A 24,048-nucleotide genomic window follows, 5' to 3' on the forward strand; every position below is an offset into this window, starting at 1 on the left:
CTCATTTAATATTGTTGGGAAAACGTGTAAGCAAAAGATAATACGTTGAACTTAAGTTGTCCAATTAAAAACACATTTAGCTAAAATAGTTTTGATTCCAATTATCTCTTGAAACACAGGAAACTGTATCTGAGACAATTTCTGGACAAAAAGAACTATAATGCACTTTGTTTCTTTTATTAAACTCGACTGGCAAGTAAATGTTGCTGAACCACTTTTTCAGGCTCCGCTCAACTAGTCAGACTACTGGGTAAAACATAGGATAAATATCTTATTAGAATTTATATTCGTAGATTTAAAAAATTTAAGATAACCTCCAAAGCAAAAAACTCAGCGGAGAAAAAATGATGCATTAGATTCGTGAGATATGCCAAAACTAAGACAGCGAGTCAAGCGAACAGCAAAATCAAACGTCAACAACAAACATAAATTTTATCAAAAAATTTATGTCCGTTTTAAAAAACAAAACTTAATAACAAAAGAGCATCAGAAAAAACTGAAACTTACAAAATAATTTGTACTTCACCAGAAAAGATATGGGACCAGTCCTTAATAAGGCTTGGTAACAATTAGACAATAAAGAACAAAAACAATAAAATTTAAAAAAAATTCGCTTATTTTTTAATAACAATTAATTTCAAGGTAATGAAAACCATTAGAAATCAACTAAAAACCCCCTAGGTTTACGATTACTAGTGTTTCTAAAGATGGGAATTAAGAACTGTCGGTATTCATTTGTCATGCGGTTTAAAAAGAACAACAACACAACAATAAGAAAATCAGTAAATTTTTGCAAGAAAACGCTTTCGAAGCCGTAAAGCCATACTTTGGCGCTCTAAATACGTTTGCTTGCACGTTTTTGGAACATCAAAAATGTATTATATGACCTCTCTTTAATGAAACCAGGTAACAAGTAGACAAAAAAAAGACAAAATTAAGTAATACTTATTTGTTTTCGAAAAAAAAATTAATTCAAAGACATGAAAGCCATTAAATACTAATTGAAAAATTTAAAGAGGTTCGTTTATTCTTCCAAAAGAAGCCGTGCAGTTATTTGGAATATATCTTACGTCTCTAAAAAGAACTTCAAATATGGCAAAAGTCAAAAATTACTTTGTTTTTTTTTGTGAAAAACCCTTTTCGAAGAAGTAAAGTCATACGAATTCTTTAGAAACGTAGGATTTTTCGACACCATTCGCTTTGACGCCTTCTTTTGACAACAATTTTGTTATATTTTGCCTGTACTTAACGACACTAGGTAGCAAACAGACAATAGAAGGAACAAGATTGCGATGATTAGAGTGTTTTTTTATTTTGGAAAGCAATTGTTTTCAAAGTCATGGAAGCTATCAGCTATCTACTACTATCAGAAAATTGGCCCATTCTTTCTTCCAAGAAAAATGAAACCAGGTCATTGTACAAGAATTTTTATACGACTAAAAAGACAAATTAAAAACGACAGCTAAAGAAAAAATTTAAAAAAAACAACTAAATTCTTCGAAGTAATTGTCGAAGCCGTCTTTTCCCTTAAGGATTTAAATATTATCAATTGTGCTTTACTTTGAACGCCAATATTTTGATATTTAAACTCTCAATAACGTGATAATTTGACAAAACTAGAAAACCTGAAAAATGGGCAAAAACCTGAAAAAAATATAGTAGTATCATAGCCAGAAAACCGTTACCTAAGGTTTACCTTAAAACCGCAACAACAATTGAATTTTAATTCAATAGAAAGAAGAAGCAGTCTTTCATTGCTGACACTAAGCTACATGTTGACCAAATTAAGAGAAAAATGGAGGCAAATTTCAATAAGCCATTCCTTATTTAAAACTCAAACACTTTTAACTGTCAAAAAGACCCAAACCTTTCAATAATAAAATAGATACATTAATTTGGAGCTAATTATTAGATGAGTTAGACCTATCACTAGTGAGCTTTGATTTGAAGTGTTCTGTTTTTTATTTAGTATATACAAAAAGATCAAACTTTTTTATGAAAATTACCGACTGATTACAATCCGAATTTTTTTTGGATTGTAAGAGTCCAACTTTGGTACAAAACTAGATCTGCTAATGCTGTTTGTCCATTAAGAACACTTAGTTTTTCAAATGTTGTAGATAATGGTATTTTGTTAGTTAAAAAATCAAAAATAAATTCCAGTCTCAACTTGACAGAAAATTAAAAAAAAAGTAGCCGACTATATTTTTGTGTCAAGTAAAATCAACAACACTTTCTTAGAAAAAATTAATAAATTTTTGCAAAGTTAGCGAAATTTAAGTAAAAAATTCCGCAGAAATGTGAATAAAATCAACGGAATTCACTCTATTTTCTCAAAAGTGTAAACCTCGACAGCTCCCTGTAAAAACAAAAACAAAAAATTCTTTTCAATTCTATATTCTACGCTGGACAAGCTTTCTAATGATACCAGCCTCAACTCTTTACGATGCATATACTGATCGGCCAAAATTGTCTGAACAAATAAAAACCCATTTGAGGATATAGTTCCCCCTCAAGAAGGGTCGAAACAATAAATCCCCACGGAAATAAGCCCCCACTTGACTATTAAAGAGCTAAAAATTTCGAGCGCTTGACCACATGCCTCGCCGACCATGGACATGTTTCAACGGCCCGTGGGATTTGGCATGAAAATATCACAACCAAACAAATCCCAAACAAATCTTTGAAATGCACTTCTTTCGTTCATTTCTTATGTTTGTCCGGATTATTTACTTCATTTGTAATGTTTTCTCTCTAAGAATATAATTTTGTGCTGGCATAAATTCCAATCTATCCAACCATACGAGGAAAAATTTTAATCTCAATTGTAATTCGGAACACTTTACAACCTACACAAACTGGAAATCGGATGGTCAACTGCTATAATGCTTTAGCGTGAGCATTGTAATGCCATTGTATGGTTAAGTTTCTTTCTTTTCACCCCAATTCCTCTAACCCCTCATATCTTAACACCATATCATTTCACCCCTCAAATTAGCAGTCGGCATTACAAACATGTATTCGCATAATTAAGCGATAATTTATTTGTTACAGTTGCGATAATTTCATAGCAAGTCCCCAGGGCCACAGAGGCATGGCCATGACTCGCAGGGCATGGCCGAATGATTATAGCACCAATGTTAATAGTCGGATTAAGATCGAGGTTAAATGATAGACGTGAACTGATCGGGAGTTAAACACATAGGGGTGAAGAAGCTGGACACCTGTGATTGGGCATCATCTTGCGAGAGTCTTGCAAGAGGTTGACTAGGAAAAACCATCCCAGAAACAATAGTCTTGTAAGATAACGGTCGCAGTATCGTTTCTTATCAGATAACCGTTATTTGCTCAACTTGTACAAGATCTTGGTTGCTAACCTCATCTTAGATCGTCGAGCGTCTGCTACCATTTTCTGCCTTTTCAGCAATTTTCAAAGGGCAAACAGTGTGTGAAGCACACGCGAAGAAAGACGTGCATGAATTGGGGAACGAAGATTTGAAAATGAACAACTGTGTGGAGACAATGAGTGTGGAAGTGGGGGAGAAAAACCTCAAGCCAGAAGAGTATCTCGCAGACATAAAAATTGACAACAACACGAAAGACTATGACACGTTGGTACGTGAAAAGTCCCCTGTATGTGAAGCAAAAAAAAATGCAATGCTGTTAGGTATAACTTTTTGTAGATACCCAGGTTAGGTTCCAGACCGAAATCGCCTCTGATCAGACCGTCCCAGATGGACGTGACCTCTAATCAGCCTAGTGTGCGCTCGAAACCACCACTGATCAGACGAGTTCGAGACCGAAATGATCTCTGATCAGACAAGTATCAGACCATTGTTCAGACTAAAGTGCACTTGAAATGGTTTCCCAGATCATCATGAGCCTGGATGATCTCTTAGACCATATTACCAGCAAAAAACATTTCAAGAAAGGAGAGTTGTAATGAAATCGTTATTCTCTCTTACGTTGGTTAAATTATATTTGCTGAACACTTTTGTAGAGCGTTGTGGAATTTCAACCCTTCATTAAAAGCGAAACTATGGGAGTTTGTTCAACCATTTATGGCATGTTTGCGTAATATCTTGTATGCGATGAGAAACGTCCAATTGAACAGAGTGGATTCTCACGGACAGTTTTGTTCAGATCTTCGAAACCATCCTGGGTCATCCATCATACAACTCTCCTTGATTTCATACAAGGTCGTATATGATTCTCACTAATCATATCAGGTCATATATGACCTGAGTGTCAGACAAAGATCATACATGATTTAATTGAACTATTACAGGAATCAAACATAAAATTGAAAAAAATGTAACCTCGATTTTTTTCAGAAAAAAAAGTTTGCTAATGTAAATTATCGCATAGGTCGAAGGGCATTTAATTTCAATATTTCGCATGTGCCGCCTCCTGTTTGTAGCATTGGGAAATTTAGAGCTAAACTAATTGTTACAAAGCCTCAAATGCTTATAGCAAAAGAATTATACCTTAGTCAAGCGGCATTTGCTTGACTCAGGGAAGAGACAAAAAAGTAATTTCAGTTAGTAAATAATTACATACTATTCATGAGGAGGTAATGAGTCTTGAGTCTATTTACACATATATTCAACTATAAGTTCAAAATTAAGAGTGACATTGCCATAAAAATTAAAAGTCACTCCACTTTTGCAACATCACCTCCTCCAGTACTTCCACCAATAGACTGTCCTCAAACAAAGAAATTGATGGTCTTTGCATTAGAGACCTAAATTGCAACCTCGTAACCCTCTCTGTCAAGTGGGCCCACTGAACAGGTGGTAGGGTAAACTGGGTAAATACCTGGTTCCACTCCGTTGCGAAACAGACAGTCAGAATCGCGTGCATTGTCAATGAGGTCGCCTCAGTGCTTGCAGGGGTTTGGGCAATTCCAGAACTAAAGCCTGATGCAGATTAACTATGGGTTTTGCAGGCTGTCATTGTTTAAAAAAGTCTAAAAAACAGAAATGAAGCATGGAGTTTTAATTGTGACGAAAGGTAATTGAAAACAACACAGAGAGGGATCAGGTGCTTGATAGCAACATGAAAACAATTTACGCTAACGTTATTTTTATCAAACATCTATTTTGCACCGCCATTTTATAGAAAAACATATGTGAAATCCATCAGATAAAATTATTTTCAGTGAAAGATAGGTATGTTGACCAGATTAAATTTCGTATGCATGAACCAATTAGGAGAGGATGCTGAAGAAAAGGCCGGATTTTTTAAGTTCATGTTCAATGCGGTACGTATTATCAAAAGACAAGAAGAAATGTTCTGACGTCAATGCTTTTGATTGCCTAAATTTGAGGCAAATGGAATCCGTTAGATGAAAGTAAGACTCTGAAAAAAACTAAATCAGAGTTCGGACTTTTGGAGCATCAATTACGCATTGAACTTTGCGCTCTCTGCAGCAACCCCTTCCAGACGACGAAGGCAGCTCAATACAATCTTTTAGCCGCACCTATCGTTTTCTTCTTAATACGGTAGCAACAGCAAAAGTGAGGTTGCCCCTTTCAGTAGACATGCACAGGAGCCTGGGAGAGGCCAACAAGAGCGCGAATGAGTGATAGGCTATCCCACACTGCTTGACTTTTTAGAGCTTGATTTCGCTGTTATATGCAAACAACATCTGCATGTTTCTTAAAAAATGACCATTTGTAGGTAAAACTTGGCTGCCTATCAGAATAAATGAACTTAGGTTAATTAGATAAACTTACTCCTCACGACTTTCAACAAGAATTGCATATAGTGGTTTGGAAAAAAAATTTGTTTCCCAGTAATAATACCTTGACTATATTTGTTTTCCCGGTAATCACACAAATATCATATATAATTTTTTCGTTTTCATAGTAGGAGTGTGCAAAAAAATAGATACTGGACTGTATGAGATCAAAGAGACCTCAACCCGGTATTAGAACAAAAGAAATGATGTAATTGTCATGTTTAAATTTTATACTTCTTTCAGGATCTTATTTTCACCTGAAGAGAGCTAATTTGTAATTGTTCCCCAGTGTTTGCCTTCTCTGGGGTATGAGAACCAATCCTTATGATTTTAACTGGCAGAAAGGGTGGCTGATGTGGCATGCATTTCATCTGCTGGTCTTGTACTCGTTTTCATTTTATCTATCGAACTATTTGTTAAGTGAACTGTTAGGTTAGCAAAAAACTCTTTTCATTAAGCTTCATTTTGTTTCAGTATTACATGGTGAAATCGGTGAAGATGCTTGTGCGAAATGAAGGTGAGGAACTAACTGTTCGAACTAAAGCCTGATGCAGATTAACTATGGGTTTTGCAGGCTGTCATTGTTTAAAAAAGTCTAAAAAACAGAAATGAAGCATGGAGTTTTAATTGTGACGAAAGGTAATTGAAAACAACACAGAGAGGGATCAGGTGCTTGATAGCAACATGAAAACAATTTACGCTAACGTTATTTTTATCAAACATCTATTTTGCACCGCCATTTTATAGAAAAACATATGTGAAATCCATCAGATAAAATTATTTTCAGTGAAAGATAGGTATGTTGACCAGATTAAATTTCGTATGCATGAACCAATTAGGAGAGGATGCTGAAGAAAAGGCCGGATTTTTTAAGTTCATGTTCAATGCGGTACGTATTATCAAAAGACAAGAAGAAATGTTCTGACGTCAATGCTTTTGATTGCCTAAATTTGAGGCAAATGGAATCCGTTAGATGAAAGTAAGACTCTGAAAAATACTTAATCAGAGTTCGGACTTTTGGAGCATCAATTACGCATTGAACTTTGCGCTCTCTGCAGCAACCCCTTCCAGACGACGAAGGCAGCTCAATACAATCTTTTAGCCGCACCTATCGTTTTCTTCTTAATACGGTAGCAACAGCAAAAGTGAGGTTGCCCCTTTCAGTAGACATGCACAGGAGCCTGGGAGAGGCCAACAAGAGCGCGAATGAGTGATAGGCTATCCCACACTGCTTGACTTTTTAGAGCTTGATTTCGCTGTTATATGCAAACAACATCTGCATGTTTCATAAAAAATGACCATTTGTAGGTAAAACTTGGCTGCCTATCAGAATAAATGAACTTAGGTTAATTAGATAGACTTACTCCTCACGACTTTCAACAAGAATTGCATATAGTGGTTTGGAAAAAAATTTGTTTCCCAGTAATAATACCTTGACTATATTTGTTTTCCCGGTAATCACACAAATATCATATATGATTTTTTTTCGGTTTCATAGTAGGAGTGTGCAAAAAAATAGATACTGGACTGTATGAGATCAAAGAGACCTCAACCCGGTATTAGAACAAAAGAAATGATGTAATTGTCATGTTTAAATTTTATACTTCTTTCAGGATCTTATTTTCACCTGAAGAGAGCTAATTTGTAATTGTTCCCCAGTGTTTGCCTTCTCTGGGGTATGAGAACCAATCCTTATGATTTTAACTGGCAGAAAGGGTGGCTGATGTGGCATGCATTTCATCTGCTGGTCTTGTACTCGTTTTCATTTTATCTATCGAACTATTTGTTAAGTGAACTGTTAGGTTAGCAAAAAACTCTTTTCATTAAGCTTCATTTTGTTTCAGTACTACATGGTGAAATCGGTGAAGATGATTGTGCGAAATGAAGGTGAGGAACTAACTGTTCGAACTAAAGCCTGATGCAGATTAACTATGGGTTTTGCAGGCTGTCATTGTTTAAAAAAGTCTAAAAAACAGAAATGAAGCATGGAGTTTTAATTGTGACGAAAGGTAATTGAAAACAACACAGAGAGGGATCAGGTGCTTGATAGCAACATGAAAACAATTTACGCTAACGTTATTTTTATCAAACATCTATTTTGCACCGCCATTTTATAGAAAAACATATGTGAAATCCATCAGATAAAATTATTTTCAGTGAAAGATAGGTATGTTGACCAGATTAAATTTCGTATGCATGAACCAATTAGGAGAGGATGCTGAAGAAAAGGCCGGATTTTTTAAGTTCATGTTCAATGCGGTACGTATTATCAAAAGACAAGAAGAAATGTTCTGACGTCAATGCTTTTGATTGCCTAAATTTGAGGCAAATGGAATCCGTTAGATGAAAGTAAGACTCTGAAAAATACTAAATCAGAGTTCGGACTTTTGGAGCATCAATTACGCATTGAACTTTGCGCTCTCTGCAGCAACCCCTTCCAGACGACGAAGGCAGCTCAATACAATCTTTTAGCCGCACCTATCGTTTTCTTCTTAATACGGTAGCAACAGCAAAAGTGAGGTTGCCCCTTTCAGTAGACATGCACAGGAGCCTGGGAGAGGCCAACAAGAGCGCGAATGAGTGATAGGCTATCCCACACTGCTTGACTTTTTAGAGCTTGATTTCGCTGTTATATGCAAACAACATCTGCATGTTTCTTAAAAAATGACCATTTGTAGGTAAAACTTGGCTGCCTATCAGAATAAATGAACTTAGGTTAATTAGATAGACTTACTCCTCACGACTTTCAACAAGAATTGCATATAGTGGTTTGGAAAAAAATTTGTTTCCCAGTAATAATACCTTGACTATATTTGTTTTCCCGGTAATCACACAAATATCATATATGATTTTTTTTCGGTTTCATAGTAGGAGTGTGCAAAAAAATAGATACTGGACTGTATGAGATCAAAGAGACCTCAACCCGGTATTAGAACAAAAGAAATGATGTAATTGTCATGTTTAAATTTTATACTTCTTTCAGGATCTTATTTTCACCTGAAGAGAGCTAATTTGTAATTGTTCCCCAGTGTTTGCCTTCTCTGGGGTATGAGAACCAATCCTTATGATTTTAACTGGCAGAAAGGGTGGCTGATGTGGCATGCATTTCATCTGCTGGTCTTGTACTCGTTTTCATTTTATCTATCGAACTATTTGTTAAGTGAACTGTTAGGTTAGCAAAAAACTCTTTTCATTAAGCTTCATTTTGTTTCAGTACTACATGGTGAAATCGGTGAAGATGATTGTGCGAAATGAAGGTGAGGAACTAACTGTTCGAACTAAAGCCTGATGCAGATTAACTATGGGTTTTGCAGGCTGTCATTGTTTAAAAAAGTCTAAAAAACAGAAATGAAGCATGGAGTTTTAATTGTGACGAAAGGTAATTGAAAACAACACAGAGAGGGATCAGGTGCTTGATAGCAACATGAAAACAATTTACGCTAACGTTATTTTTATCAAACATCTATTTTGCACCGCCATTTTATAGAAAAACATATGTGAAATCCATCAGATAAAATTATTTTCAGTGAAAGATAGGTATGTTGACCAGATTAAATTTCGTATGCATGAACCAATTAGGAGAGGATGCTGAAGAAAAGGCCGGATTTTTTAAGTTCATGTTCAATGCGGTACGTATTATCAAAAGACAAGAAGAAATGTTCTGACGTCAATGCTTTTGATTGCCTAAATTTGAGGCAAATGGAATCCGTTAGATGAAAGTAAGACTCTGAAAAATACTAAATCAGAGTTCGGACTTTTGGAGCATCAATTACGCATTGAACTTTGCGCTCTCTGCAGCAACCCCTTCCAGACGACGAAGGCAGCTCAATACAATCTTTTAGCCGCACCTATCGTTTTCTTCTTAATACGGTAGCAACAGCAAAAGTGAGGTTGCCCCTTTCAGTAGACATGCACAGGAGCCTGGGAGAGGCCAACAAGAGCGCGAATGAGTGATAGGCTATCCCACACTGCTTGACTTTTTAGAGCTTGATTTCGCTGTTATATGCAAACAACATCTGCATGTTTCTTAAAAAATGACCATTTGTAGGTAAAACTTGGCTGCCTATCAGAATAAATGAACTTAGGTTAATTAGATAGACTTACTCCTCACGACTTTCAACAAGAATTGCATATAGTGGTTTGGAAAAAAAATTTGTTTCCCAGTAATAATACCTTGACTATATTTGTTTTCCCGGTAATCACACAAATATCATATATAATTTTTTCGGTTTCATAGTAGGAGTGTGCAAAAAAATAGATACTGGACTGTATGAGATCAAAGAGACCTCAACCCGGTATTAGAACAAAAGAAATGATGTAATTGTCATGTTTAAATTTTATACTTCTTTCAGGATCTTATTTTCACCTGAAGAGAGCTAATTTGTAATTGTTCCCCAGTGTTTGCCTTCTCTGGGGTATGAGAACCAATCCTTATGATTTTAACTGGCAGAAAGGGTGGCTGATGTGGCATGCATTTCATCTGCTGGTCTTGTACTCGTTTTCATTTTATCTATCGAACTATTTGTTAAGTGAACTGTTAGGTTAGCAAAAAACTCTTTTCATTAAGCTTCATTTTGTTTCAGTACTACATGGTGAAATCGGTGAAGATGCTTGTGCGAAATGAAGGTGAGGAACTAACTGTTCGAACTAAAGTTTCTCAGAAAGTGGCTTCTAAGGGCTCCAATTTAGATAGCGGCCCATATACCTTGTGAAAAAAATTCCGAAAAATTTGCTCATATTTTCTCTGATCCAACATATGCTATACAATTTTAATTCACATTGCACCACAATCTTGTTCTCTATGCAATGCTGAAAGCAGAGATTTTTTTTTAAAAACAGTGCTGAGATAATTTTGTACATTCAAAATAGCAGATGAAGTCCATGCACAAACCCGAGAAGATATGCGATTTCAATTAGTTTATCAATTAACTAAAAATTCATTTAGTAGTTTTTTTACAATACCTGCCATGCTTGAAAATTTACTTCAAAAAATAAACACTGCAATGCCCCGGCGCAGACTGAAATTTCGCGTGGATCAGTAAATTTGCGGATAGGCTAAAAAACCGGATCTTTTTTGTTTGTACCCGCCCCTTTCGTTATGCACCAGTTAAAAAGAACGAGCGTTTTGTAAATCAGTAGGTAAAAATATTGAATATGCGTCTGGGGGTGGATGCAAACAGGATGCACCAACCAAGCTTGAGGGTGGGGGGCGGGGGAGAGAAGAGATTGGAACAAACGGAAAAGATTAAAAGAACATTTATGCACATATGTTGCAGCACTCCCTTTTAAATCTAGATTATCAATTATAAGTATTTTTTTAGCTGACAAGGTCATTCTGGGTGACATATTTTCGCATATGAACATTTGCTACCAGCTAGTAGCCCAGGAACTCCGCGATGCCGACTACTCCTTCGAATCCCCAGAGCATCACTACCTCATTATGGGCACTGAACCACCGTTGCCCGCTAACTATTCACGTCCCAATTCTCCTGCCAATGTGACCGATCAAATCACAATGGGTTAGCTTCATGTATCACCACAATTACCTCACCTCTCATTTTTTTAAGTTCACTTTAAAAGCAGACGCTTGAAGCGAGCTTCTTTATGTTCACTTGGAAACGAGACGCTGGGTCATGTGGCCTAATAGCGCCAGAAAAAGTTAGTTAATATTCGAAGTTACAGTCTACATGGAAAAAAAAGTTGAACACAGAAGAGCCTTAAGTCTGGAGAACAGAATGTCGTTTGATAGACAAAGGCTTCCGTAGTCTTCGAGGCTTGATAATTGATTGACGCTGTTAACACAATCCAATAGTCCTATAAAATTTTAAAAATCTGGGTTGCTTTTTAAAACTTTTAATTTTTTTTAAAGTTGATTTTTAAGATTGATCTGCTTTGAAATTGATTGTTTAATAGCCGCCCTCATCTTCTCAGCCGGCTGTTATAGCGCTCCTTTTTTTTACAATTCAAAGAATTTGAATTGTATTGGGGCGCTGTCTTTTTTTTACGACTCGAAGAGGAGTATTGGAGAAGTCCTTTTTTTAATCACTTTAGTTGGAGTGAATTTTGAAGCAGGAAATGAAACGCGTGAAAAATTTTAGAGCGGTTTGGGTGCTGAAAAAATTGAAGAAGGGAGCGAAAAGAGAGTGGTTTTTTGTTCATTCCGCTGTTTTCGTGAGAGCGAGAAATTGAGGTGTGAAAAAAATTTCTGTAAGCGAGCGAAATTTTGTGTTCACGTGCGGCTTTTTAAAACCGTTTTTTTGTTAATTTCTTTGGTTTAGAAGTCTGGTTATGATATTGTGTGATGCTGAGGGTTGTTTTATAGTGGTTCTTAGGTTTCTGGTCATTAATAAGAATTTTATACTATTTTGCTGGATTTTCAGATATTTTGCTAAATTTTAGGCGAATTTTAGCAACTTTTTGCGTTTTGTTTTGTTATAATGCTTTGTATGGGCTTTGAATAGACGCATGTTAGTTACTGAATTTTTTGATACCAAGTGATTACATTTTCTTAGGTTTTAAACGTTTTTTTTGTTTAGAAAATGACAAAAAACTGAAAAGTATTTAATTATTTTTCTTAATTTTTTTGCTGTTTTTCGCTTTTTTTCTAAACTTAGAGAAATTTTTCAGCCTATTCGACTTTCCTATTGTTTTAGAAGTCTTCCAGTACTATATTCGCTCCAATTAACGTTTTTCGGGTCTATGTGCTCCCGTGAAAAAAAAGCTCAATTTTTTCTATGATTTTTTTCAGGTTGTTTTTAAATGCCCTTTGTGTTCTGCAATTTTTTATAGCATTTGGGGATGCCTATAGTCCATATTAGTTGTTTTTGATGCTTTTAGATGATCTTGATTTTATTTTTGAGTCATTTTGTTAAAGATAATTGAGTAATTTTTATGAAGATTTCCGCGAATTTTCGTGTTTTTTTGGAATTTTTGCTGAAATCTTCTGATTGTCTGCTTTTTGCTACTTTTTAGTGTTCTAGCTTTCGATAAGCGCTTTTCTAGAGATTTTGTTGGAATATATTTAGTGCACTTTTCAATGATAAATTTATCTAACTTTTCTTAATCTCTAACTTTTTTTCTTTGTTTTCGTTCTTCGTTTTTACTTTTATAAATAGACAATGATTTGGATTGGTGGACGCTTCACCAGATGTAGTATTTAAAATTTTTATAAACAATGATTTGAATTCAGCATAATGGTAATTGATTGATAATTTGTGGCCAATTTTTTTGTTTTTTTTTTACAGAGAATATTTCTGGTTTTGTTTTTCATTTCCTTTCTTTTACCTTCGTTTATTCTACTTGAAAATTTAGTGTTGGGTTTTTGTCTCAATTTGCAGTGCTTCAACGAAATAAAACTAAACTTATTGCATGGGTTTTTTCCAAAAAATGTAATCTTTAAACTTGCAACTCAATGTAAATTTCTTATCACGTGCTTTATCGTCTTTTCTGGTCAGTTATTTTTTCATTGTTCTTTTTCATTTTCTTGTTTTAAAGTGACAAGTGTTATTCAGTGGGATATGCGTTATGTTAGTTATTGTGGTCAATCAGTAGAATAAGTTTTATGTTTGTTAGGGGCGTTAGTTTTTTCCTTCGAGTCGTTTCCGGAATTCTTCCGGCTATGTTTTTTTTTAAGATCTGTTCACACATTTTCATGATTTTTGAAGTCAAATTGGAGTTGTGATTTTGATCACGCCGAAACTGGAATTGGAGCGAAAAAGCGAGTGGTTTTGCGGCGTGAACTTTTTTCGCTCTAATTTTAAAGTAGAATGAGAAAACGGTGTTTGAACAAAAATTCGGTTTCTCGGTAGTGGTTTTTGTTCACATGCGGCAATTTCACTCTGATTTTTAGTGTTTTTCGATTTTTTGGATCGGATTTTTTTCTAAATGGTTTTTCCATTCCATTCACAGCTCATTCTAGACCTAGTTTTTTGTTTGAAATAATTTTTCATTTCTCGCTAGTGGTTTTTTTGGTTCACATGCGGCATTTTGACATTGATTTTCTGTTTATTTTTCTTATTTTATCTGATTTTTCTAACATGGTTTTCTCAATTCACTCATAGTCCATTCTAGGTCTAATTTTTCTGTTTAGTCAATGAAAATTCTTTGAATTGTACGTCAGGACTTGTCCTGCTATGTTTTTTTACTTCGTCGAAGAAAAAAATGTTTGGCTTTACCTCATTTTGCCGCTTTTTCAACATTTCGCGTGATTTCTTTTTGACTTCTCTAGGCTATTTTCTCTCTTCTCTCATTCTGCTAAAAATGATTTTGAACATCAGTTGCTGAGCAAAGTAATTCAAAATGAACAGAGTCAGTATAAAAAGTTGAAGTCAGAAGTAGAAACGGGATAAACCCATAAAGCCCAATTTTAGATGCCCGCTATTTGAACGTCGTTCCTATAAGTCTTAGTTACCATCTCTAATGCTTATTGGTATTGATAGTAGCTCCTGTAGTCTCTCTTTAAGAAACAGAAGTACGTTATGTTTGCCATCAAAATGAATCGGACTTAAAAAATGTTTTTGTACAAAAATCTTTTTTTTCCATATCTTCTATTCTCTCAACCCCAATCATGCTTATTGGAATCAACGGCGGCTATTTTCTGGCAATCTGCCGGGTATGTTTCTCTCTGAAAGAATCTGCACTTCCAGCCGTAAAAAAACAAAATCTTACCAGACAAGTTTTACTTTTTGATGATTACTGGAAACAATTACAAAACACTGGCACGAAGATAAGAAAAACAAAATAGGAAAACAATTGATGTCAAAATCAAAAAGTGACAGACAAAATTCAGACGCTCATTGAATTTCAGCAAGAACATAGAACATCTGGTTAAGGCCAAAACTTTTAACTAAAAATACTCTTGACAATGTGTTGAATAGCAGAAAACTGTGGTCAAAACTCGCAAACTTCGCAAATGTTGCAAACAAGCAAAGCTAATTTCACAAAACTGAAAAAGGAGAAAAATGCATATTTCTGTTGTGATGATGGGCATCGAGACTACTTCATCTGAACGACAGACATCCTGAGGTTATTTGACAAGACAAAAATCTTGAAGTTTCCATTGACACGAATTTCCTTTTTCCGAAATGTGTGTTAAGCTTCTGCATTTCTATGAAAGGATGCCGAAATGAACACGTGTGAACGGTGCTCTTTCTGTTAATGAACAAAAATTGTTGGCATAGAAAGGATAAACTATTGCACTAGAATATCTAGTTAATCAAATTTTTTGAGTACACAATCCGCTTTTTTAATTAAAGGATCATAAAAGTTTGATCTACTCAGAGTCGTTTGCGACCAGCACGCAAGTTTCATTCAAGTCCAACTAAAATCGAAATGTCCAAAATTTAATAACGTCCAGTGCTCTTTGAAAAAAAATCTAATCACAACGTCTGTTTTGATTTTGAACAATCTGTGATCAGGTTGGAGTTGGGAGCCGTATTTCAAAAAATCGAATCACTCCAAAACAAAGAAGACAACTTTGATAAGTTCTAACTTGGCAACATAATTGATCCATAATGAGTTGACATTAAAATGGTTTGGAAGAGATTGGAAGAAAACACTTCAACAATTTGGAGAGAAACAAAACTCTTTAAAAATGAACCTTAGACCGGGACAGATATTTTGTTGCTATTAAATAACACTAAATAAATTCACTTCTTCAGACTGATAAAATTTTAACGGCTATAATCTGGGCTCGAAGGCCACAACTCTGTACCTTTTCACTTTTTACCGTCAAGGCTCTGATCTAATTATAATCAAAAAGGCGCTGGAATACTATTAGATTTCTAATTAATTGATTACATGCAAACTGTTCAACCGGAAAAATTCTCAACAATTTTTAAACTTATTTTTAACTTCAAGAGATCCTTTAATTTTAGCTCAGTATCAGTGAAGAGTCTAATAAGTGAGTGCACCTAAAATTCATTTCAGCACTGAATGGCTCCACAAACGCCACAGTAGCTCCAGTTCAGCAACCAAATCCACAAAATCCACCAAACACTGGTCGTCAAAAGAGAGGCGTTGAAATTGATGAGAAGTCAGACAGGCTCAAACGCAATACCGACTACCAGGATTACGACTATCTGAAGACAGGGAAAGCTGCTCAGTACAGAAGTGCAAGTGAAGAAATGTCATCTGAAAATTACGTCATGCGCAAGAAGAGAGTGATCGAGTGTGCATTCCAAATGGTAATTTCTTTCTCGTATTATTTTTTTAATGTAAAGTTTGAGTAATATATATTTTTGCTGCTTTGTATGTCTTGCTAAGTTTTGTGTCGCAGCTCAGTCAATATATCTCCGTTTTAATCTGCAAATTTGGGTACGATTCTTATTCTTATTTATCTTACCAATTTTTTTGTCGTGGAACTTGTGCATATGCCTTACTAATAGTTATTAAAATTTGAACGAATTTTGCTAATTTTGCTACGCACCATGTCAAAATCATGGCAACGTTTCCTGTGTCAAATTTTTGCCGTAAAAGATGTAAGATTAGGGGGGGGGGGGTAATCGGGGGAATTTTTAGACAATGCCCCTCAAAAATCATACAACATTCTGGAGGTAATGGGGCTCATTCAATTCAAGAGTGGGGGGGGGGGGGGGGGGTTAGGAGGGATAAATCGTGGGGGGGGGGAACCAGGCAAGAGGCAAGAGTACGGGGTAATGGGGGTAAAACGATCCAAGAATAAGGGGTGAAGAGTCCATTACCCCCATTACACCTAATCTTGCGTCGCTTCACCCTTCATTACCCCCTACTCTTGCATAGTTTTACCCCCATTACCCCCCACTCTTGCATCATTTTAACCAACATTACCCCCTACTTTTTTGTGGTAAAAATTCGGCACAGGAAACGTTGCCATGATTTTGACATGGTGCGTAGCAAAATTAGAAAAATTCGTTCAAATTTTGGTAACTATTATTAAAGCATATGGACAAGTTCCGCGACAAAAAAAATCAATGAGATAAATAAGAGTTGTACCCGAATTTGGAGATTAGAATCATGATATAAGGACAGGCTGAGGTTTGCGCTCGGAATCGTCTTGGTCCAGACCGACCCAGACCGAAATTGCCCTGATCCAGACTCAAGCGCGCTCAAAAACTTTTATGCGCTCGTAGTGCGCTCGAATCCGCCTATGATAAGACTCAAGTGCGTCAGTCTCTTAGCGCTCGAATGGCATTCGACAGTTTCAGTGCGCTCCTGCGCTCGCCAGGTTGAGGTCCTCGTTCAAAATAACGATCCCGATTATTTTTTTCTATAAAAATACCCAGGCAGAACAAAATCATCCATGATCCAGACTTTGACTCGTTCAAAAATTTGGTCCGTTCGTGTGCTTGTTCAAATATCCGTATGAAAAGACCCCTTCAGACCCATATGCGATATGATCCAGACTTTGGCTCGTTCAAGTTATGAAAACTCATAGTTGTTCAAACATAACGATTACCTACATAGTAGTTCCATTGTTTGTGTGGGTTGTAACAGAAAGTCACCTGTAGCTATTTAAAGTAACTCCGCCGCTGCCTGTCTCCAGTCCGGAACGAAAAAGGAGGAGGGTAATAAAATCAACATACTGGAAAATCTCAAAAGTTAATTTTTAACTGGAATTGCAAAATTTTCCGAAACAAATTTAGCTATTTTATCACTTCTCTTGCGCTCGAAGCCATTTTTGATCAATTCAATTGCGATCAGATCAATTTATGATCAGACTCAATTGCGCTGGTAGCCGTTTTTGATCGGACTCAATTGCGCTCGTAGCATTTCTGATCAGACTCAGTTGCGCTCGAAACCGTTTATGATCATACCCAGTTGCGCTCGAAACCGTTTATGATCAGACCCAGTTGCTCTCGAAATGCTCTGATTGAAAGGCTTCGAGCGCAGGATTATCGATTACCCTGCGCTCGAAGCGTTCTTGGTCCAGACCCAGTTGCGCTTGAATTATTCCTGGCCCAGATTCAGTTCCACTCGAAGCCGTTTATGATCAGACTCAATAGCGCTCAAAGCTGTTTATGACCAGACTCAAGTGCGCTCAAAGGTGTTTATGATCAAACTCAAGTGCGCTCAAAGGTGTTCATGATTAGACTCAAGTGCGCTCGAATTCGTTTATGATCAGACTCTAGCATGCTCGACAGTCTCTATGCACTCAAAGCCATTTATGACCAGACTCAAGCGCGCTCAAATCCGCCTATGATCAGACTCAAGTGCACTCATTCCACCTTCCAGATCCTGTAACTTGGAGCGCACAAAGGTCAGGTGTGCTTTCGAAAAGGTCTGGATCAGGACGATTTCGAGCTTGCACCTCAGCCTGGGTATGCTTTAATGATAGTTTTTAAAGTTTAAACTAACTTTGCTAATTTTGCTACACACCATGTCAAAATCATGTAAAATGTTTTGTACCAAGTTGTATCATGTTTTGATGAACTTTCTTCTCGATAATGTATAATTTTCATTAAAAGTTAGTCAAAAAGTTTCAGTAGCAAAAAATACTCGATGTCCAAATTGTCCAAACCAGAATTTTTTTTATAATTATCGAGTTTTTATTCGAGAGTTGATATAATATTATTTTCATTGATGGTTTTTTTACTGGTACATAAATTTGAACATAGGTACGATAATGACTCCTAACTGACGTTTTGGGAATGAACCCAAAGTAGAACTTGACAATTTTACAATTTTAGTGGGGGAAAACCGCCAAAAACACCAAATGTGGGTAGGAATAAAGCCCCAAAGAAAATTACCTCAACAGAAATAAAACTCCACTTGGCTAATAAAAAGCTTTGCATTTAGTGCATTTTGCCATGCCTCGCGGGCCATGACATGCCTTAGCGGCCCGTCGGACTTTAAAAGAAGCCATCACAAGCGAATCAAATATCACGACGAAAGTGGTTTATTTCTCACTAGAATCAGATTGGGGATTGTTTTACGTGGGAGTTTTTTCTTTTCCCTGACCCGAAATTCAATTAGATGGTTGAGAAGCAGAACTCCGCTAATTCCGCACGGAATTGCAATACTTAGAGCAGCAATCTATATAGTAAAAATATTATCTTTGCGAATACAATATACAATATTCCGGATTCAAAATCCACAAATTTGAGTTGGCACGAAAACTGTCCATTCTGATCAAAAATTGATGATTTGTTTCAATTTTTGCTTTACAAGTACAACTCTTCAAGGTCCGTGAATAGTTTCTATAAATTTTTTGCAGCAGTAAGCAAATCAGTTACTATTCTATTACAAATTCTATCGGAATAGGCTCAATTTCTTTTTTGTTAAACTTTTTTGTAAGTTTTAATATCATGACTATAGAAAAGCTCTAGGACAAAAACAATTCTCTTAGCGATTTAATCAGCGGCTCTGAACTTGCAGCGAAAACCTGAGACCAAACAGCTTTTTGAGTACGGTCTACTTGAGTGTTTCTGTTCAGTGTGCAATTTGTTTGTTAAAAATTAGAGTAAAAATGTTTGCCAAGATGTTACCAAGAAAATTATGGAACAAATTAGGAGCCATTTTTCCAGGAGAACTCTCAACTACCGGAAAAAGCAAAAAACGGTTTCTTTATTTCTCAAATAAACATTCGTTTGAGATAATTGTCTGCACGATTTTCGTAAAACCCACTATGTCATAAAAATTTCTCTAGCTTTGCATTAAAATCTTAGTTATGTACAATTTTAAACTGAAATCTGATCCCAAATTGAGTGTACCAGTCTAACTGGATTTTTTCTCAACGTTAAATGAAGTCTTTTTCTACACATATTTTAGCCTTTTCCGCGGACCAATATTTCTATTGATTGTTTTTTTGATTAGATAATGATAAAATTCCGACAACAGTTTTCTGTAATAAACTTAGAGACACGGATTTTCAATAGCTAAAACTTGAAAATCTGTTAGTACCTGGCCACTGGTTCAGCGTTCATTTGTATTTCCATGGTAAAAGATGCAACAGAAGAAGTAAACAACGGAATCTTAGAAAAAAACATGTGAACTGCAAATTCATACTGTTGAATCCGTCAGAGCAATAGTAGGAAGAAATGAAAAGAAATGACGTAAAGTTAGCATAAATTTGAGTCTTACGCATTTTCAATATAATTTTACTGTAAAAAATTAATAGCCGCCGTCAGCCTCTCAAACGGCCAATATTTAGGCGCTCTTTTTTTAATTCACTTTACTTTTGATCACGTTTTTTTGTTTTCATAAGTCACGATTTTCACGTTTGACTTCTGACTTACCTCACTCACTGTTTCAACTGAATGAATTCTAAATTCTTGTAGGCATCGAATTACGCAATGTAGTGAATACTGTCAAAGTCAAAAGAGCAAAATCAAAAGAAACGGGATAAACCGATAAAGCCCCGTCATTAAGTGCATTTGGCTATCAAAATTCATTAGAGTGATTGCTAGCTGATATTAATATTAGGCTTAAGACCCTTCAATTTAGAAGCTGAAGTACGTATATTTTTAGAATCTAACTGAAACTGCTCACTGAATTAGAACAATTTTTGAAACTTAGAAAATTGTATCAATTTCTATCTCTTTTTTCTGTTTCAATCCCAATGTGCGTCTAGCGCGTCAACGGTGGCTATTTTCTGGCAATTGGCCATCTATGTTTGAACTTTAAGTTGGGTACTTGTCTCCATTTTCCAGTTTTATGCGATCATTTTAGAAGTGAACAAGCAAACTTGTCGTCGCCCTTTGCACATCGTTTCATCCGCAACCCAGCAAGCTCCACCCACCGCCAACCCCACCTATCCCCCCCCCACACACACACACACACACACACACACACACACACACACACACCACATATACACACCCCGTGCGTCCCGCGGCACACTTACTCAACGCCTCTTCAATTAAACTAAAGCTAGCCTCCCTAAACACTACTGACGAAACCATCCACCCGCAGTCGTTTGAGAACATTTCGCCAGATGTTAGTCTGTTATGTTTATTTTGTTGCCAATTTTGGGTTCTTTGTTTACTCCTTTGGAAGGTGCTGGAGTTCGAAAAAATCTTTCACAGCTTCACTGCGTCCAACTTTTGGGTGCTTTTTATTATACTCTTTTATCAGGGTTTCCTCTAAGAGACCCGATACATGACCCAAAATATTTTCAAAATTTTTTAGGCGATGGACAATAGCTCTTCTACAGCGGGAGGAAAAAACATCAACTGGGGCCGAAATTGGGAACGAACGGGCAAAAAGGGCAACAATGCACTCGTCATTCGGGCAACTTTGTTCACAATGCACGCTATGTCAACGTTGGGTTCAATGATGGTATAAACGAGTGATGCAGCAAATTAGGCAGTTATATGTGAGCAAAATATTGAGCTCAATTACAAAAAAAAATTCGAAGAGAAAATTATTCAGCACTTTAAAGTAGTAGAGTTACTACAGAAGTTCCAATTAATCCTACGCAGAGTAAGCCACCTATCTTGAATGGCAACAAATTACAATGAACAGGACAGAAAGTGAAACAAAAAAGACGACGAACTTCAGCTGAATTTTCTAATATGTTATACGATCAATCGATATTTATTATTTAATGCATCCGAACAAGCCACGGAAAAATATCAAAACCGGAATGAACTGATTTTGATTTAATAATTTTTATGTATGTTATTTTAATAGCAATTATTTAGAATGTAGAAGTTGCTTGAAGTTGTCCGACAAATATAATCAATTACTAGAAGTGATTTTCGTCGGATTAGTTTCCGTTAGATATCAATTTATTCCTGAGCTGAATATCGATTCCTTCATTAGTTTGTCGCAATTGCAAAATATTACCAATTTAGGAACAAAAATTTTGCGAATCATGGGCCAAGGAACTTTCTGAACTAGATTAGATGATTGCGTTTAGTTTCGTTTAATTGCTCTCAAACGAAGTTTGTAGCAATTATATTAGTCCTTTCAGTCTTTTTTATGCGAATTTTCGCTTGACCGATTTTTCGTCTGATGTTTTTGACTTTTCGTTCTCAAAAACAGGATAAACAGTAAACGCCTAGCGGGCATTAAGTGCTCTTAGAATAAGTACTTCTCAGCTCTGTTTCAGCTCAAACTGTTTTGGAGACATACTTATAGTGTGAAGGGCGGTTCTTAGAGGTTGACGACAACCCCACTGTTGACCCCTCTATTGCCCCACCACCCACCGAGCTGTTGCCCCCACCCCACTGTTGCCCAAACCCCCTCCTCATCGGCCCTCGGTGCACTCCAACCCCTTGTTTCTAGCTACTATAGAACAACCACTCGCTAAAAACACAAAAATTTGTAATACTTTGAACAATTGTTTTTAAGCTGTTTGAAAAATTTTGACGTTATGTGACTCTTTTAGCCCTTTGTGTCACGGAACCTCCTTTAGGTGATAATAATAATAAAATATTTCATAGTTTCTGGTGGTAATGAATTGGTCTCAACATTTTAACATCACGATTTTTAGCTTTTTTTTTGACAAAAGGTGCAATTTTAAAAATTTTATTCCGACTTTTATTTTTCCTTATTCAAGTCTTTCTATACCCAGGGGCCAGAAAACTACCTAGGGGTTTGAAAATTAGATAATGGCAATTTTTTTTTGGCCATTGAATAGTTTTTGAACTCTTTAATGTCACAAATTTTAGCAATGTTTTGATAAATCTTGCTTTTTTTCAAATTTTTCTTTTGTTTTTTAACCTCAAGAGCAAAGGAACCTCTTCTAGGGTTTGAAAAAAGGTTACGGTATAATTTCTAATGTAATGGAATGTGTTGCAAGATTTTAAAATCATGAAGTTTAGCTTTTTTTAACAATTTTTGCCTTTTTATCAATTTTATGACTTTGTCATTTTTCAGGTTTTTTGAGCCTCAAGGTTCAGAAAACCTCCATTAGTTTTTTTTAATAAGTTTCTGGAAATTCTTTGTTAGTCAAGGGTTAAATTTCAAATTTTTAATGTCACTAGTTTTAGCAGTTTTTTATAAAACTTGCCATTTTGTTTAATTCTTTGAGTTTCTTTATCCTCAAGAGCCACGGGACTTCCTCTACGGTTTGATAATCTGGTACTGCATAGTTGATAGATGCAATGAAATGTTTTTCAAGTCTTTAATATCACAAATTTAAGCAATTTTTTTAAAATATCGTTAATTTACGTTTTTGAATTTTTTCCGGCACCAGGGGTACTGGGACCTCCACCAAGGTTTGATTATAAACTGCAGCATAGTTTCTAGAGTAAATGAAATAGTGATCAATATTTTTCATGACTCGACTTTTTGTATTTTTTTGACAAAGTTTTGCAATTTTTTCGAATTTTCAGATAATTTTTATCATGTCCTAAGTGTATGGATCTTTATGAGCCAGAGAAACTATTTCAGGCTTGAGAAAGTAAAACTGTACAATCTCTTGAGACAATGAAAAATTTCTGAAGATAATAATGTCTTGAATTTTAGCAAGATTTAGTTAAAATTTGCAATTTTTTAGATTAGCGACCATTACTGGCCAACGAAACTTTTTTAGTGTTGGAGATGGGTTACTTGAGAGAACTTTTGAGAGCAAAAATGGTTTTGAACTTTTTTGCTTTAAAGTTGAAAGCTTTTGAGATTTTGTTCTTTCAATTTTGCTTTTCAAATTTTTTATGTGGTTTGATTACAAACAATGCAAGAAAACTAGAAATTGCAGAGTCGAATCCCGTCATGGAAAATATTCCTATCTCTTTCTCTCTCTGTCCGTTTGGTTTTCTTCTTTTTCTTTCTCGTTCACGTTTTATATGTCTCTCTCTCTCTCTCTTTGTTGATGCCGCACTTCAGTTGCTGTTATGTGGCGTATTGTCATCATATCTGATCCAACAATGATTTATAGTAGAAAAGCTTTTATCATAAATGACCTAACAGGCACTTTTTAGAAAATCATTGTTAATTGCTCTCAAAAGCAATTTGTAGCAAATATATTAATTCTGTTTGTCTCTTTTTTGCAGTTTTTCGCTCGGCCGATATTTTGTCTGACACATTTGACTTTCGTTTTCAAAAACAAGATAAAGAGGTAGCGCCCAGTTTGCATAAAAATCTCTTAGAATGGTTCAGCCCACTAGTCTTCAAGTATGCGTTTAACAGAAACTGTTTTGGAGATTTATACTTATGGTGTGAAGGGCGGTTCATAGAAATTGATCCCACACCCCCACCCACCCATCGCCCCCACATCAGTCCCCCCAATCCACATTTGCACCCCCGCTGCGGTGCACCCCCGCTGCGCTCACCTTACGCCCCTTTAATTAATCTAAAGCTAGCCTCATTAAGCTTGCTAGCTACTGACGAAGCCAACCGCTCGCCGGTCGTCTGAGAGCAATTCACCTGACGTTAGTCGGTTA

The 24,048-nt window shown here is 36.0% G+C and overlaps 1 protein-coding gene across 1 annotated transcript in view; it reads left to right on the forward strand.

The window, feature by feature from the left end:
* LOC142340910 (uncharacterized) overlaps positions 1 to 21,413 on the forward strand; it is a 66,485-nt gene extending 45,072 nt beyond the window's left edge. Inside the window, exons 7-11 of the mRNA XM_075391683.1 lie at positions 3,425 to 3,615; positions 10,327 to 10,369; positions 11,065 to 11,262; positions 15,671 to 15,927; positions 20,849 to 21,413. Of these exons, the coding sequence (XP_075247798.1) occupies positions 3,425 to 3,615; positions 10,327 to 10,369; positions 11,065 to 11,262; positions 15,671 to 15,927; positions 20,849 to 21,004 (845 nt within the window). The 3' untranslated portion in view covers positions 21,005 to 21,413. The remainder of the gene's footprint in view (positions 1 to 3,424; positions 3,616 to 10,326; positions 10,370 to 11,064; positions 11,263 to 15,670; positions 15,928 to 20,848) is intronic.
* Positions 21,414 to 24,048: the final 2,635 nt, after the last annotated feature.

This window comes from Convolutriloba macropyga, chromosome 6, assembly GCF_964194025.1.
Source record: "Convolutriloba macropyga chromosome 6, txConMacr16.3, whole genome shotgun sequence".
NCBI lineage: Eukaryota > Metazoa > Xenacoelomorpha > Acoela > Convolutidae > Convolutriloba > Convolutriloba macropyga.